Source organism: Larus michahellis, chromosome 6, assembly GCF_964199755.1.
Source record: "Larus michahellis chromosome 6, bLarMic1.1, whole genome shotgun sequence".
NCBI classification, from domain to species: Eukaryota; Metazoa; Chordata; class Aves; order Charadriiformes; family Laridae; genus Larus; species Larus michahellis.
Genome location: NC_133901.1, coordinates 39,864,262 through 39,881,594, shown reverse-complemented (window position 1 = coordinate 39,881,594; position 17,333 = coordinate 39,864,262). Strand labels below are relative to the sequence as shown.

General features: G+C 48.1%; 1 protein-coding gene across 6 annotated transcripts in view; it reads left to right on the top strand.

The window, feature by feature from the left end:
• The first annotated feature begins 209 nt into the window (after window positions 1-209).
• The window catches only part of ARID5B (AT-rich interaction domain 5B), a 119,145-nt gene continuing 102,021 nt past the window's right edge, over window positions 210-17,333 (top strand). For 2 of the 6 annotated variants that reach the window (XM_074590220.1, XM_074590218.1), the window contains exons 1-3: window positions 210-361; window positions 598-861; window positions 13,516-13,741. In XM_074590220.1, coding sequence (XP_074446321.1) covers window positions 341-361; window positions 598-861; window positions 13,516-13,741 — 511 coding nt within the window. In that variant the 5' untranslated portion in view covers window positions 210-340. Of the gene's footprint in view, window positions 362-530; window positions 862-13,515; window positions 13,742-17,333 lie in introns of those variants that run through there. The other 4 variants (XM_074590219.1, XM_074590217.1, XM_074590222.1 and 1 more) reach the window with 3 other exon arrangements.

The following is a 17,333-nucleotide window of genomic DNA, read 5'->3' as shown; positions in this document are numbered from 1 at the left end:
ACCCCGACGCCGCCCCGCGGTATTTTTGCCCAGCCGGGGCGGGTGTGTGGGGGGGGGGCCGGCGTCGGGCGCCGGCGTCGGCGGGGCGCGCCGGGGCGGGGGGGTGCGTGTGTCGGTGGAAGGAGGAGAGGGAGGAGGGAGGGGGGGTGGTCGCCGCCGCGGGCGGCGGGGGCGGCGCCGCCGTCGCGGCGGCGGGGAGCGGCGGAGGAGAAGGCGGGGGGGGGGGGCGCGGCGGCGGAGCGGCGGCGGCGGGTCCGGCTTCGCCCTGCCAGGACCTGCCGGGCTCCATTCACGCCAACAAGTTTGGGAGAATGTTGAGTTCAATCGCGCCGGAGCCGCGATGGAGCGCAGCGCACTGCAGGTACCGCGCGCGCACCCCCGCGCGCGCCACGCCCCGCCCACGCCCCCCGCGGAGCCTCCGCGCTCGCTGCGCGCCCCCCCCCTCCTCCGCCCCCCCCCCCCCCCCGCTTCACACCCCCCCCCCCCCCGCTCCCCTCCCCTCCGCTCCCCGCCCTCCCCTCCCTCCTCCTGCGCGGCGCGGCGCGGCGCGGAGCCCCGGCGCTGATGCCGCCGCCGTCGTGTTGTTGTTCCCCGCAGTGGGTCGGCGCCCCGTGCGGCTCGCACGGCCCCTACGTCTTCTACCGGGCGTTCCGCTTCCAGCGCCGCGGCGGCGGCGGCCGGGCGCGGGTCCTCGCCCTCGGCGACTTCTTCTTCGTGCGGTGCCGGGCGGAGGAGCCCGCCTGCATCGCGGAGCTGCAGCTGCTCTGGGAGGAGCGCACCAGCCGGCAACTTCTCTCCAGCGCCAAACTTTATTTTCTCCCCGAGGACACCCCCCAGGGCAGGACCAGTGACCATGGCGAGGTGGTAAACGCAGCGCCGGCACCCCCTTCCCCGTCCCCACCTGCATGCCCGGGCTCGGCAACATCCCCCCCCTTACCCTCCCCAAACCGCGTCCCCCTCCGCGCCGTGCGTGGCGGGGCAGCGCGGAGGGGCCGCGCCGTCGGGGCGCTCCGGTGCGCGCTGCCCGGGAACTTGTGCGGGAAGCAGGAAGGGAGCGGGGGGGTCGGGGGTGTGAGGGGGGTCGGGGTACGGGGCGCCCCCGGCCCGTCGGGCAGCGGAGTGTGTGCGGGGCTCGCCCAGCCCTTCCCCGGCTTCGTTAACAACAACAACAACAACAAAAAACCCAAAAAACCCGAAACACACAGAAAAGAGGGGGGAAAAAACCCGGTGGGGGGGATTTCGATATTGTTCGGGGCTTTTTTTTAGTATTCGATATGTTTAAGAGGGCGGAAATTACGAAATGGAGGCTGAGGGAGATCAAAAGCTATTGAGCTGGCAGGGACGTGTTGAATAAAGTGATAAATGACAGGTACGGGAATAATACATTCAAATAACTTGCAGATATGCCTGGGCGTATTTCGGAGCCGCCGTGCGGCCGGTGCAAACACGCTGCGCGCCGGCACCCACCGCCGGGACCCGCGCAGCCCCCGCCGGGCTCCGCGCCCGCCCCCCGCACCGCCCGGCCTGGGGCGGCCGAGCCCCGCAGCGTGCGGACCCCGCCTTCCCTTCCCCGCCCCGGGCCGGTCCCCCCCCTTCCCACCCCCAGCGCCCCCTCCCACCCCCAGCGCCCCCCTCCCTCCCGTTATTTGCTTTTCTAATTGATTGCGTGGGCACGGTGCGGGGTGTGGGGGGGTGTCGGGGGAGGATGAGGGAGCCGGAGGGGGATGCGGGAATGGTCCCCCAGAGGGGCTGGGAAGCGGGGACACACACACACACACACACGATGTGTTTTGGGGGAACTTCTGTTGGAGCTGGGGGGGTGTAGGTAGAGGAGGGGGCATGTCCGCAGGGGCTGCGTTGGGAGGCACGCGTGGCTGTAGGTGCGGAGGCAGCCGTGTACCCCTGACACACGCGTACGCAGCCGAGGCGCGTTTCGGAGCCACCTTCGCCCGCTGCCACCTCTTCACTTTAATTTTCTGTGCGTGCCGCTGAGATAAGGGAGCCTTTTCCTAAGAATCAGGGAGATGACAGTGAGCAATGGATGCTCTGAAATTGCCCGTGGTGACTATTTAAAACTGTGCCTGCGTGTGTCTCGTGTGTGTGTGTGTGTGTGTGTGTAAAATGAAAGATATTTGGAAGGGAGGGGGGGTGGGGAAAGGGACACAAATCATTTTAATACGCCTTAATGATCAGCTCATGTTACTGTGGTAGGAACATCAGAGAAAATTAATCCTACCATCACGAGTGAAGCGCTGCTCCGGTACGAGAGTTCTCAGCTGCGTGTACCTTCCTAATAATATGCACAATTTTATTTATTTTTACATGCAAACACCGCTAGTAATTAGCCGTGTGATTATACTTGTGCATTTCATTGGGGCTTTAACTGATGTCATTCTGCATTATTCAACCATATGAAAACAATTTTCAATTAAGATAATGGCACGCCTCGAAATTATGCAAATGCCGGCCGTATTGTGTGGAATAATTATGACAAATGTAAAGCAGGTAAAAAGTTTCCTAATGCAGTTGTGTTTTACACCCCGGTGATGTCATTTCCCCTCTGGCCTAAGTTAGTCATTCATTAGCAGAGTAGCAGCAGCAGCAGCAGCAGCAACAGCTCTGAGTGATACTTCTCTGGCAGGGAGCCTACAGAAACCGGCACTGAGAGCCAGGGCCTAGAGAGGGCAACATAACACTCCCATTAAGAAATGTACTTTGTTTTCACTTACTCCATTAACTTGTTTATAGACATCGCGATGATTATTTTTTTTTTTTTAATTTTTTTATTATCGATTTTTAATAGTTTGGCACGAGCCGAATTCCGCTTGGGGACGCGCAGGCGGACGAAGGGCTGGGTGCTGGCGGGCGCGTTGCGAAGCGCTGGCGGGTTGGGGGTAACCGGTGTCATCCTCGTCTCCTAACTGCCCCGCTGTCACCGGTCCTTAGGTAAACGACACCCATATCTGTTCCCAAAGTGGTGGCAAGGGGTTGCAAGGCTTCTGAATGCCCGGCTGGGCTCCTTCTGCGGGGGGAAGATGCATCTCTGGAGTCAGAGGCAGCTGGTAGCCATCAGGGTGGACCTTATTGGTGGCGTGGGACTGGCGAGGGGGTAAAACACCTTGTCTTGCATTCGGCGAGTGGGGGTGAAGTAACCGGTGCTTAAACACGTATTGCAAATCTGCGGTGTCCAAGGCAAAGGGCGAGGGGGCACTCGCTGTCAGTAAAATTGTTGATGAGAGGGGCGAGTGGTTGAATCGCAGGCTTGTGATGGCAAATTTAGGCATTGTCGTTGGCAGCTACCTGCGCTGGCGGCGTGATTAATAGAAGCAGCTCACTGCCTCTCTTCCGTAATAGCAGCATTGACACTCTGACAATATTCAGCTAGTGGCTGCAGGGAGGGAGGAGAAGCGAGGAGGTATGTAATGCTTCTGTTACTAAGAAATTTCTGATGGCGTATTTTATCTGATTGCCAAATGTTTGAGCTAATCAGCGATAAGTGTAAATATAAGTCTTTTTATAGCCAGCTGAATTCATCATCCAGACTTAAAATATAACCCTGACTGTTGCTAAAACTGGATGTTTCCATACGCTGGGGCCCAGACCCAGCGATGGGTTCAAGTCCAGGTGTGCTTTGGCCGAGGTGCCCCTTCCTCCCTCGCCCTAAGGCCGAGCATCCCTGTAGGCACGGCAGGGAAGTTCTCCTTCGGCCCCAGAAGCCGGCCGGAAGTTGCTTTGCGGGGCGTCTCGGTGGATGGCAAATGTGGGATGGGGCCAGTCGCACGCTGCAGGTTAGGAGCGCTCCTGGCCCCGATCCTCATTGCATCCCAGAGCAGCATGTATGGAAGGGCTGGGACCAGCCCTGGCATCGGGGTCAGACCAGTGGTCTCGCTGTGCAGGAGCAGCGGAGTCGTTTTTGTGAGAGCCGTGGTGCCTTTGGGGATGCTGTTAGGTGACCTGGAAGAGTTTTACTCCACTGAAAACTTTGTCGCTGCTTTTAAAGCCCAGAGACCTCGCCGTCAAACCCAAATGCTGCAGCAGGTGCAGCACTGGTCAGAGAGTGGGAGCAGCCTTCTCCCCTTCCCTCCGTCGGGGAAAAGGTGGCTGTCCTCCCTTCATGGGAGGGACACCGTCTACTGTCTGTTTTTCCAGAGGAAATCATCACCTTACCCTGGTTTTCTTGGCCACTCCTGGACCAGCGTGGTCCCCCATTTCACCTCTTTTGTGGGAAGGGAGGACCTCTGGGATGGCAAGCACCTCGCACGGGGCTCGGAAGAGGATGCTCGGGGGCCTGCAAAGGTCCGGAGGGAGCGGCTGTAAGAGCACACTGTCGTGCTCGAAACTGTTTCCTGGGGTGCGTGTGGAAAGTGGCCCCCCAGCTTTTCCATAGCCCAACTTTGAGCTGGCAGACACAGTGTCCTGGACCCACAGCACTCAGGGGGCGCGAGGTGGGCTCAGTCCCCCACCCTGCAGCCCACAGGGTCCTGGCCGCATCCTCCTCCGACTCATTTACTGCTCCAAGGGGTAGCGTGGGGGCTACGGAGCGACTGACCTTTGCAGAAGCAGTTCTAGAGCAAAATGCTTGTTAGTGCCTCGTATTTTCATGTTTTTAAAGGTGTTGGCATTAATTAGACTGGGCTTAAAAATATATATCAAAGCCGGCGCTCGTTAAATCCAGGGATGGTATTTGGTGTGATGTGTGTGATTCCTTAAAAAAAAGCCCCAAACAAGCGACGGATTTATTTTGCCTGGTGTGCCGTGCCCTGCCTTGCCCTGCGTGGTGGCGGAGGCTGGGCTGTCGGTGGGGCTCTGCCTTGGGCTCATTCAGCAGCAGCTGAGTTTACTACGAGCTCCTGTTGATTCCATCTCTTCTCCCAAACTGGGGATCTGATGCAATGCTTTTCGCCTTGCAAATAATCCTTACTCATGCAAGTAATTTACATGAGTAAACGTTGCTCATACAGAGGAGAGGAGAGAGATAGTTTCCTGTAATTATTTCCCTAGCAGTATTTTGCATTTTCAGACTAATTGGGGGAAAGAAAAAAAAAAAAAAGTCGTCACTCCATGAATGTGTGTCATTTATAATTGCAAAAGAGATTCTTCCAGAAAGAAGTTAAGGGATGCATCAGGTTTGTTCTCTCTTTGTTTCGGGACGGATGCTCACAGCATCCCTCAAAAGCCCAATTCGTTTCCGAGGGGCTCTCCGTGTGTGGAGGTCCTGCCCCTAGCTGTCCTGGTGTCCCATGGCGCTAGTGCTTTGTTGCCACCCCCCTTGAAAAATGTGCTACACCCTTTGCGCAGAAATGGATTTTTTTAATTTTTTTTTTTTTTTTTGAGAGACGTAGGAATCTGTACACTCTTATTCGATATGGGAACAGCCCCGTTTTAGTCTCCACGGTGTGTGCCTTGTGCTCGTATCTGTCAACACTGGTAATGACAACACGTTTCAAACATGCAGATTATGATTATTAAAGGGTGCTTTAAAAATCATGCTAATAGCATCAATCTCCAATGTACACTTGCTCAAATTAATTCAGCTTTGGAAATCAGGCGCACTGTAATAGCAGCGTTAGAGAAATGGCATTTGTCATAAAATATCACGGTTTTGGTAATTGCCTATCCACTCTGTATATTTTTATCTCTCTCCCCACCAGTAGCATATGCCGGCAAAGGAAGGAGAGGGCAATGATATTACTCAGAGAAGCCACATGTTGCTAGCCATTAGCCAGCAATCTGGCGTATGTGGTCACTTAAGAGTGATTCCCTTTTTTTTTTTTACTTTTTTTTTTTTCCTTTCTTTCCCCCTTTCCCTCCGCTTCCCAGCGCTTTCAGACTGTAAAATACACCCACTGCTCTCCAGAGTTGCTGTTCCCAGTCTGATCAGTGGCACTAAACATTAAACTCTTGTCTTTGGAGAATAATAGGCCTCACATGGTACACCCTCAAGCGTGTTGAGATACTGTGCAGGCTGGAAAATAAAAATGTTCTAATTGTGTCTTTTAAATAAGCATAGGAGTGAATTAATTAGACTATATTTTGTCTTTAGTTGCTTAGTTACACAATAGTATTCCTAAGCACAAGTAAGATAAATTGGCTCTTTTTGTGCTGCTTGTCCCTTAATCATAATTACTGTATTGCTCAGGAGAGTAACGCATACATAGATTTTGCATTTTTAATAATATTCAAACAATATGCGAATGATATAGAAAGTATGTTCTGATTCAAGCTCTTATATGCTTTTATTCGGGAAGAAGTTCTACTGCTGTGGGAGCAGTATTTGCATTAGTTGCTCAGAGATGTAGTTCTGGGAAATACATAATTGAAATATTCTTGCAATGCTTGTTCTGGCCCTTTCATTCGCATTCAAAATAACAATGCCTTAAGTCTCCGAACAGTCATCCACTCTTGATTTAAGAGCTTTTTTTTTCCTTTGTGTGTGTGCGTATGTGTGTTTGTGCATGTGCAGCGCGGGTTCACACCCAGCGTTAACCCTGCAGAGAGCAGACGCTCGCGTGATTCATGGTGTCGTATCAAGTTGGGCTTTTTATTTTGTAGCTAAAATGCAGTCAGAAGGTCAGATGAACATCGGCATTTTATGGCATTAATCCAATGACCTTAATGCTTGGCAGGCGTCCATGTTTCTATGCGAAGGTGCCAGGGTTATAGATAATAAAAGAGTTTGTTTTCATTTTCTGGGTATTTTAATCTTTCTTTGCAAAGCGTAGCCTCGGGTTTGGGGGGCTTGGGGCTGCTCCCAGGGGCCAAAACTTTAATTTCTTCCTGGGTTGTTGAACGTTAGCTGCTAATGATGGGCAGATTGATACAGATACTGAACAATGGAAGGTTCTGGCAAGAAAGCCCCTAGACATGCTCAGTGGATGTATGTGAAAATTGGCTCCATTGTTCTGCTGTATGAAAAGCAAGTAAATTATTTACAGATATTTGCTAATTAAAGCACATATTGTTTTACCAGCACAATAGAGCACAATATAACAAAAGACAAAAGAATAAGCTTGCATAATTTAAACCTGCTAATGCAATGTACTCCTTGTTAAGAAAAATATAATTATGTAATCTACGAGGAAAGCTTTTCGTACTGTAACTGTAGTCGGCAAAATTAGGAATGAATTGCTTGTCAACTTGCCTAAACTAAAACAACTCTTCAAGATCTGCGAGCTATCTGACGGGAAAACATTTTGACTGAAGCCTATTTTCTCTTTGGTCAGAACTTCTATCTGCCATGACAGATATAAATTCAATTTGAACCTCTGCTTGGGAGCGGGAGGAGGGAGAAAAAAACCACCCCAGAAACGGAGGAGGCGGCTGGCAGGAGAAATGTCAAGTCTAGCTGCATCTCAGCCGTCCCTCCGTGCGCTCCCCTCTCCACCCCACCTCTGGCCCAGATGTACCAGGATCCCACAGAGCATCCTCCAAAAACGCGGTGCTGCCATGCCCCAGGATGTTTTGCCTGTCTGGCTTTGGAGATACTCAGTCACGCCAAAAAAGCTGCTCGCTAATACAAGGGAAAGCCAATGCCATAGGACTTCACGTGCTTCACCGGTGTCCTTTATCTCGGTCTCTTCTTTGGGGTTTTTGGACCCCAGCAGACGGGATGAACGCGTCGGGACGTAGTGTTCTCCATCGGCGTGCGTTTCAGACAGCTGTGCGTGGCTGTGCTTAGGCTGGGGAAGCAGCACGGTAGGCTGGGGAAATACCTGTCACCTGAATTTAACGAGATCATTATAGCCCTTTAAAGTAATTAGCGAAGGATTAGCAGATGAAAGGTTCTGCCATGGCCTCTTTTAAAATTCTCCCCTGTGCCAGGTAAAATCCTGGGCTGTGCATGTTTCCCTTCTCGAGAGCGATGGCCTCTGTAGGTCCCTGCAGGCTGGCATCTCTGGGGAGCACTGCAGGCCCAGATGACAGCGGCCAGCGCCACTCCGGCATCCTTCGGGACACCTCCGTCTGCCCTGGGCTACGGGATGCACGAGGAGATGGCACCGAATGGGGCACCTGGGGCACGGAAAGGGGAAAAGAAAGCTGCCCCTGCCAGGCGCTGGAACCTCTTGTGCGGCTTCCCTGTCACTCGTAGATCCCACCAGCGGAACGTGAGCAGCATCTCCAGCCTGGCAGAGGTGTGCCCTGGATCCCCAGGGTTGTGCTGGAAGAGCAGCGTGTAATGAGGGAGTGGACGGCAGGAGAGTCCTTCGCGTGCCTTGCAGGGAGGCTGAACAGGGCACTTCCCAAAGCCAGTCCTTTTCTATAACTCAGCCACAGTTTCTTTTAGCCAGTCTGTGATCCTGCAGTCTTAAAAAACCCCACGTATACCCCCACTCCACAGCAGGCAGCAGGGAGATGGGACCTCCTTACTCCAGAGAAAGACTCTGAAAGTTCCCCGCCCCTTCAGGGCTGAATATGGTCCCTGGAGGAAAACTTGGGTGAAGTGTTGCTCGTAGGAGATGACTCTGGAGACCTGGGCTCAGGTTCCTGAGTGGCTTTTGGCAAGTGGGTTAGGGCTGAATTGAGATGACCTGGTTTCCACTGCTGTCCCAAAGCCCTGTGAGCATCTGTGGCAGAGAAGAACTCTGGACTATAGACTCTGACAACAGGGACTCTCGGTTTGACTGCTGTCAAGATAGGGTGACGGTACTTTTCTCAAACACCCTGACAGAGGCATTGCTATGTGAGAGGTGCTTATTGGAAATAAGCCCCCTCCTTCCTTTCTCCACCTCCGTGACACGATCTTCCGCTCCTCAAAGGGATCTAGAGCAGGCAACCGGATTCCCGATGCAAGAACTGCATTGTTGGGCAAGGAACGGGAAGGTGCTTTTCACCTAAATCACAAAAAAACTAAAAAATACATGGGATGTAAAAGAAGCCCAGAATAATAGAGGCCTTTATGCCCAAATGAAATATGCAGTTCTATTATCCTCGGTGAATGCAGTCTGTAAGAGTCACACTGTATTTTTTGCTCCTGCGGATGAACGTGTTTTCATCAGCAATGTACTGGGTTGTAAAATATGCATCCCCAGCTATCTACCGTGCTAAAGGTTTCAGTGAAAAGGCTTGAAGATGTTTTCTAATGCAAATCATACTGATCAGATAAATGACACGCGGTGTCTCCTGTAATTATCGGCAAGAGTTTTTACAGTACGTCTCCTGTTTCTCTCTAGGCCACATATTTGATGTTAGGAGACAGCCAAGCAGGTGTTCGACTCGCTCGTGCCCTCCAGAATTCCTTAAATGACCTCTGGAAGCACTGGAGTGAAAACAGTCTCAGCACGTCAAAATTTTGAGATATCTCAGTCGCCGTAATTCTTTTAAGGCTGCCTCGGCATCTCTAAAATATAAATCTTTCCTAGTTATTGGCAATGAGTGAGGCGTTGTGACGTACCGTATGCGGGTGTGCAATCAAGATGTACGACCTCCCAGTGCTGCCCTGTGACTCCCTGCCTTGTAAGAGTTAATATTTCTTCTAAAAAATAATTATCTGCTTTAAACTATTCTAACTACCTGACCTCTTTCCCTGAATGTAAGTATTTCAACCATCTGCTGAGTCAGGCAATATAGCATTCTGTGCTTTCAGGAGGCTGTGATGGTTGCTTAGACAACAGTGACATAATATTTAAGCGTAACGGCTCTCGAGAAGATACTGTCCCCTTCTCCCTGGACGACTTCTCTGAAAATGCAAATCCAATACGCTTTTAAAAAAACAAAGAGAGGGATGAGAAGGGTTTGTATCACCATCTTTCTTAACCATCTCTCCATTTCCCACTTGAAAGTATCGTACTTTGCTCAGGAGTCTTTTAAGATGTGCTAAAATTACAGGCTGACTAGATACCTGCTTTATAGAAACAGAAGAAAAAGTGCCTCTTTTTATAGTCAGTACTCATTTCACGATTTAGACAACTTTGTGGCTGGGAAAAGGGTTGCCATTGTTCGATCAGCATCCAAAAAGACGCATCCGAGATAAATCTCATTCCTGAGCAGAGCTGAAATCAGCGCCGGCTGGTTCCTCCTGCAAACCTCATCGTGCTGTAGCAGGAAAAAAATTGCAATTAAAGACTTAACCATGCAGTGGAGACCTCATAAACATATCACTTCAGAGCATAGCTAATACACAATGAGTTGATTTTTGTGTAGATATATATATGCACTGTATGCGACGTGGGTGGTTTTTCATGTTTACACAGAGATATAATTATGAATGACATGAAGGTTATAAAGCAGATTTCTTTAATCTTCTAAAGGTTTGTTAGTCATGTGTCACCGTGTACCTGGTTTTTATTTATTCAACATCTGTATTCCTTTGTCATCTCGTTGCAAGGGTTCCTCTAGAAGGGCTGTGGCAGGAGATGTGCAGTGGTTGATGCCGAATGGCTACGCGGGCTCCTCCAGCTATCAGAGCCAGCCAACTTTTGTTGGGACACAGGGCTGCGAGATGGTTTTTGCTTAACAAAAAAATGAGAGTGTCCCTTTTATCACCAGCTGCTCCAAAAAAAAATGTATTAAAAACCCCCCACAACTCATCGCTTGGGTCTGAGCTCTTGGAAAGGTTTCTCAGGTTCCTCCAGCTGGCAGAGCCAACCAACTTTTGTTGGGACACAGGACTGCAAGGTGGTTTTTGCTTAACAAAAAAAGGAGAGGATCCCTTTTGTCACCAGAATCTCCTAAAAAAATATATAAACCTGCCCAATAACTCATTGTTTGGGTCTGAGCGCTTGGAAAGGTTTCGCAGGGATGTGTGAAAGCTTGGTGAGGCACATCAAAATACCAGGGCTGGTGAAATAGTTGGGTGGCTTTTGTTTGGGTGGCACTGGGGCAGGTGACCTCTTGTGTTAGCCGAGGGGCGAGGAAGGTGGCCTCTCTGGAAGCTGCCCCATGGCTCGGGCTCCTCCGGAAGAAGGGGCTGAGGCTACCGGCCATGTTTTGCTGCCCAGCAGTGTTTGTATGATGAGGCGCCGGCGGGAAAACATCCCCTCACTGTGGGGATTGGCATTGGCAGTGGTGCTCGGAGGAGGACCACAGTTCCACCTATGACCGCCATGGTGTGTGGGGAGTTGGGGAGAATGTGTCTGGTTGTCTCTGAATTGGGCTGAAAGCAAGCAAGAGCTCAAAAAAAAAAAGAACGGCGATAGAGAGCAGGTCTACCTCATCCCACTGCGTGTAGGGTGGGGCGGCCGAAGGTAGGCCGTGAAATATAGAGGGTCATTTTTCCATATTCTGGCTAAAAGAAATGCACCTTTGGGGTGACCCCCAAGTCCTGGGGTGGTGTCTTTAATGTCAGGAACAGCTCTGGGTTTTGGGGGGCTGGTGGCGGCGGGGCTGCAGGTGGGAGATAGATGGGGCCCCTTGGCCCGGCAGCCATGAGGCGGGTGCTGCCATTGCAAGGCCCAGCCTAGCAGTGAGCACACTGGCATCGCTTCGCTCTAGTTACAGTGGAGTTTCTTTTATTTTCTTTTTTTTCCTTCCTTCCCCCTCCCCCCCCGTGTACACATCATGTGCGTGTGTGCGAAGGTTGTATTCTCGAAAACAAGTTTATTCATTGATGATGTAATAGTGATTGTACTTTTCTTTTGGTTAATAAATTGTCTGCTCGGCTTACTTTGTATGCCAGCCAAAATTAGTCATACCAGTTCTTGGAAAGGATATGAAGAAACTAGTAATTGAAATCATAATCATTTGATCATGAGAGCTATTTGGAAAATAATATTTTAACCAAAAACATGTCTGATCTCCAAGTCAGGTTTTTATTAAAACTGCTGCTAAATAGATTTCTCTAGTGTTGAATATTAGAAATTGTGTAGTAGCTAGTGATGGTATTCAACATCCTAAATTAGAGGACTTCACCCAGAAACTGCTGAGACTGTCTGCAGGCAGGCTGATATTTATATTTTATATTTTTTTCCATCCTGACGTTTAATAATCACTGTGTAATAGCTATAAAATGCATAGCAACTACAGCTTTTTTATTTCGAGTGGATGGTGTAATGAAATTGGGTGAAACCATCCATTGAAATTGTACTTTGTAGTACCCAACGCTTGTTTACAAAGTATTGACATTTGTCATAAACAGAGATTTAAAACATCACCGTTATTGTTTGTTGTTCGGTGGAAGCTCTTACACTGTGCAGTGATAAAGGAAAAGATTTTATTACAAGCTTGCTTAGCATATAAGCATGCCATTTGTTTCTGACCAAATACTTGTTATTGCACTAAGTGTAACGAAGGTGCCTGCTTATAAAATGATTTTGTATTATGTAAGGGAGAGTGGAATATCAGATCTGCTTTTTTACCAGAGATACTTCAGGTTTTGTATTGTGTGTAACTTATCACAATAAAGCTTTTTTTTTTTTCCCTATTGAGCAGTATTTTATTTCCTGAGGAATGTGTTCAGTGGGGAAAAAAAAAACACACAGAGAGAATCAATCGTGCTTTTCTCTTTGTTTAATAACTCAAAGAATTTCTCTCCCCATCACAAATATTTGTGTTTATTTGAGAGAAAAACTGGATTCCGGTTTATTTTATTTCAAGAACCTGTAACCTTATTTAGCACTAGAAATCTGCGGTGTGCAAGGTGTGGTGTGCAGCCAGATCTCATTACAACATAAATTATTTCTGCTGTTTTAACTAAAAAATCTGGAGTGTATCTTGCTGGATATGTGTGTATGTTTGTTTGTTTATTTTTTGAGGCTTTCTTCAGCCCTTACTCGCTGGAGTCAGCTATAAAACATTCTGCTTATTCATCATGACTGAGAGGAGTTGATTGTTTCCTGGAAGGATAAAATTCAGCAATTAGAGCTGTTTAATTCGAGTATATGTTCTGGAGGCTAAACTAAGTTTAAGTGCTTTTCTTAGAATGTATGTTTAAGAAGGGAAAAAAATTACAGTTCTGATCTTGAAAAAGGTTTTAAGAAACATGAGAATGTGCAAGTTTCTTTTGGTGGGAAGCACATAACATTTATGTAGTATTTCTTTTGGGATTACATCACAGTTTTATTTAATTTTTAGGACAAAAGTTAAATTCAATATTTGTGTATAAGCCAAGGGAAAATGTACCATAAACACAGGAATTTTCTGGTGAGTCAGAGTTCCAAGAATCTGAGATTTACTTAGTCCATTTATTTCAGGACTAGCTATAACCATTAGTCATCCAGCCATGAATTTTTACATTTGCAGCTAATTGCACCTAAAAAACAAACTTTCCCTCAAGGCTTTGGGTTACACAGAATGTGATTTGGCAACCTGCATTTCAAATGCCTTTTAGGATCATTGCCCGGGTCCTAGAAATTGTCTTTACATCATGTGTATTCGTTTTGAGTAAACAATTTATATTTCCGCTTAGATGGCAGGAGGAATAGATGAAGTACTAGCTTTTCTGTATTACAGGAAAATTAATCTGCCAGCATCAAGATAGGCTTTTCCAGCGGGGTATGGGGGGGGTCAGTGTTACAGGTTTATCAGTCATCGTGGAGCCCCGCGTGACGTGTCGTATTCTCGTTTGACCGCTTCTTGCAGGATGAAGTTATCGCTGTTTCAGAGAAAGTTACTGTGAAGCTCGAGGACTTGGCAAAATGGGCACAGTCCGATTTCTCCAAGTGGAAGTGTGGTTTCCGGGCTGAGCCGGTCAAGCCCATGGATGGGGGGAAGAATGGGCAGAAGGAGGCCTTGATGAGGTACAGACAATCCACGCTCAACAGCGGCTTGAACTTCAAAGACATCCTGAAGGAAAAGGCTGACCTTGGTGAGTATCCCTTACTTTCTCCCGTGGGGAGGGGCCCGTGGGTGAGCGTCGTTCGAAGGCAGATGAGCCCGATCCTGCCGAGCCGTCGCCGATTCCCAAGGTATGTCTGTGTGCTCCAGGCGGAGGTGTGGTGATGAGATACCCGAGCGGGATGGGTGGTGGTGAGCTCATCGCAGGCTCCTTCGAGACTAGCGTGGGGCAGCTCTGTGATACCTGTCTGCTCCATAGACACGTCCCTGAGCACTAGGCTCAAACCCTGGAGATGCACGCACAAGTAATTGTCAAGGGCTTTCCCAGGGGATCAGGTCAGAGCTGTGCACTGTGGGCAGAGGAGCGTGACACGTCTTCCCGAGGCGTCTTCCGACGGACAGGGGAGAGCAGAGGCCTTTCACTTCCCACATCCAATCTTCTGGAAGTGCAGCATTGCCACCTGCTTCTGGTGCATGTCCTGTCTCCATACGGTCAGCTTTGTGCCTCGTTTCGCGGTGAGATGTCCCTTCCATAGCTTCCGTAGCGTTTCCTTGTGAGCTTTATGTCACTATACAGCATAGGCTTCTGCGAGCACCCCAGTTTTCTCTCCAGATAGACCTGTGCTTTCTCTCCCTGTCTGTCTTCAGGGAGGGAAATGGTAGCTCTGCTACTTCAGATGGTCACAGACATGCTTGCTGCTTTGGTGCGCCGGCAGTCACACCTCTCAAATCCATGATGGGGGTGCAAGGTCTGAGGGAGATGGGTCTCCTGTAGGTAAACGTGCCTGTTTTGTGGTATTGAGACCTTGGATGCGTAATAGCTGTCAGAGACGGCGCTTTGAAGTGCATTCTAGGGTCATTTCTCTGTTGTACCAAGCTTTCAGCAAATGTTCCAAGTTTGAAGAGCATCAGATTTAGGCCATAATGGGTGGAAAGGTAAGAAATTAAAAGCTAAGGCTGATGCATGTGAGGAAATGCTTTTGCAGCTACGTGAACAGGAGATGCAGGGACAAGTTTGGTTTTATAATGGTTCGACTGTGTTGGCATCAAAGCCAAGTTATGCTAAGCTGAAGACCTGTCTTGGAGGATTTATCTTCTGCATCTGGATTTTCTGATCTTATCAAATGGTGAAGTGATTTTGTCAATCTTGTGTTTCGCCATTACATATGTAGGTTGGAAGATTGAAGTAAAATTGGAATTTGATCTTATTTTTCATTACATCTCCAGGAAAAAAAATAAACCATGCAATTCTTTCTCTTTTCCTTTGCTCTTCTGTGTGGTTTCTTTTGGTTCCTAATTACATGCAGTAATTTTCTCTGCTATTGCCCTGGCATCTTTTTTACTTGCTACATTTATTTGCATTTGTTTGTTGTGTTAAAAGAATCTTAATGTTTTTCAGACAGAACTTTTGTGTGTTAATGTTTTCTTGTTTTTGTTTTTAACAAACAAAAAAACCCTTGTGGTAAGTTATGAAATTGCTATTATCTACCCTTGGAGCCAAAGAAAATTATCTTTAAGCCTAAAGCCTATAGTTGCATGTTAAGCCTTTGAAAGTAGGGGTTATACTGAAAACGCTTATGGAATGCAAACTATATGGTATAATTTTGATAACCCACATTCTGATGTTGCTCTTTTTCAGTTGGTGGCTCTGGCTTATTGTTGGGTCTTTTTTTTTTTTTTTCCCCTAGTAGAAAAGGGTATTTTGACTAATGTTTGATTGTGATTGCCTTTTTCTTCCCTGTTACTGGTTGCCGGGAGTGAAACCAGAATTTCAGGAAGACCTGTAGTTTATTAGGCACATTGATACAAACAACTGATCTAACCCATGAAAGGCAATCACATAAATTTTTTAAATGTAGTAGTAAGATGATTTTTCACTACTTGAAAGCCCCAAGAATTTAAGCATATTTTTCCTCCCAGAGCTGAGAAAAGCTCAGAAGAATGGTGATCTTCATTGCTTGTGAAGCAGCCCCTATTTGGTTGTGTCCTGTAGGCAACCCATGAGGTCTGGTGGTTGGCTTAACCCAACCAGGTGAAGGAGAGTCACTTCTCTCATTCTGAGTGGTCGGTCAAGGTTGACATTGTGCTCTGGGAGTTGCCATCTCCCCAGCTGTAGGCAAAGGCAGTAGCATAAAGTTGCAGTGTCCAAGGCGCACAGATTTGAGCTGCCCGTGTTGTATCTTCTCTGCTGTCAAAATGGCAGGTTTACTGCCTGTTATAACGCGTGCCCACAGACCTTTTCCAATACTCAGCATCTTGCCAACAAAGCAACGCTCCGCCGCAGTGATCAAAGATTTACTAGCGATAACTGCTGCAGTAGGTCTCCAGCACAATGGGATGGGGTAGTTTTTCTCTTAAAATAGGGTTGTAAACTGTGAGGGAACTCAGTGCAGTGTCACACAAAGGTCCCTCAGGTGAGAGCATCAGCACAGCGATATTAGCGAGGTTAATCAGCCCAAATCGAGAGACGATCGGCACCTCCACCGCCTCCCACCACTGCGACACCAGTCTCCTCCTAATCGGGTCCTCGGTGCTGCGCCCATGGGGATTTTTCATGGAGGGCTTCCCCACAGGGCAGAGTGGGGTGGCTGTCTGGGGCAGACTGCTTTGTACAGGACTTGGGTCTGAAGGGAACAAATCCCGTCTTGTGCTAGTCTGGCGGGCCATGCGTGAGTCTGCTAGTGACACCCACGTTTAACCCCGGCTGTGGATGAGGAAGTTGCTGAACCAGGTGTTGAAAAGGTCTAGATAAACAAAGTGATCTCCTGGACCCCTTTTTTCCTATGAAATGGCATGTTTCCATTACAGAAAAATCCCATAAAAGTGAGTAGATTCTGAAATTTTTCCTACTAGATGTTTTTCAAAACGAGCTGTAGAAGGTAATAGGAAATTATATCCCTACCAAAGAGCTCAAAGAAACTTTACAGAAGAAACCAAATCAGTTTTCACACAGCATCCAGGAGTGGTGAAGGGTGAAATAACCCGGATGAAATGAAAACATGGCTGATTGATAGAGAACCACAGAAGTGACGCACTTAATTGAACACATTGGTGTTGGGAGCGGGGCAGCTTTAAACAACAACGGGGCAAAGTGGGGCCTCGTGTGAGCAGTGTATATACCCTGTACCATACGCTCTGGGGCACTCGGTCAAAACCGAGGCGACACCTGGTTAATCCACAACCTGGAGAAACCATGCACCTATAATTAAAAGTTGACCTTAATTCAGATTCTATCTCCTTTTTTGTTTGCTGTTTTTTCTCTTCTCTTTTTCTTTCTTTTTAATTCTCTTGTTTTCCTCTTGTCTCTTTTTTCTCTTTTTCTTTTCTCTTTGCCTTTCTTTTCTGCAGAAACTGTTGGGTTTTTTTCTGTAAAATGCCATTGTTTTTATCACTAGTGAATTATGCAGAACTTTTCCTTAGGACTGTATTAAATAAAAGATCTAGCAATGGCATTTTTTTGTATGAGCTTCAAGATTTCAGCCTGAAAAATGATTTTTAAGAATTATTTCTTTCTGCCTGTTCAGGTATTTATGTTATACATTCTGTCCCTTTCTACAAATATGTCAATATTGAATGCTAGCAGTTTATGTCTTAAGACTATTTATAGCTTTCTGAATATTTCT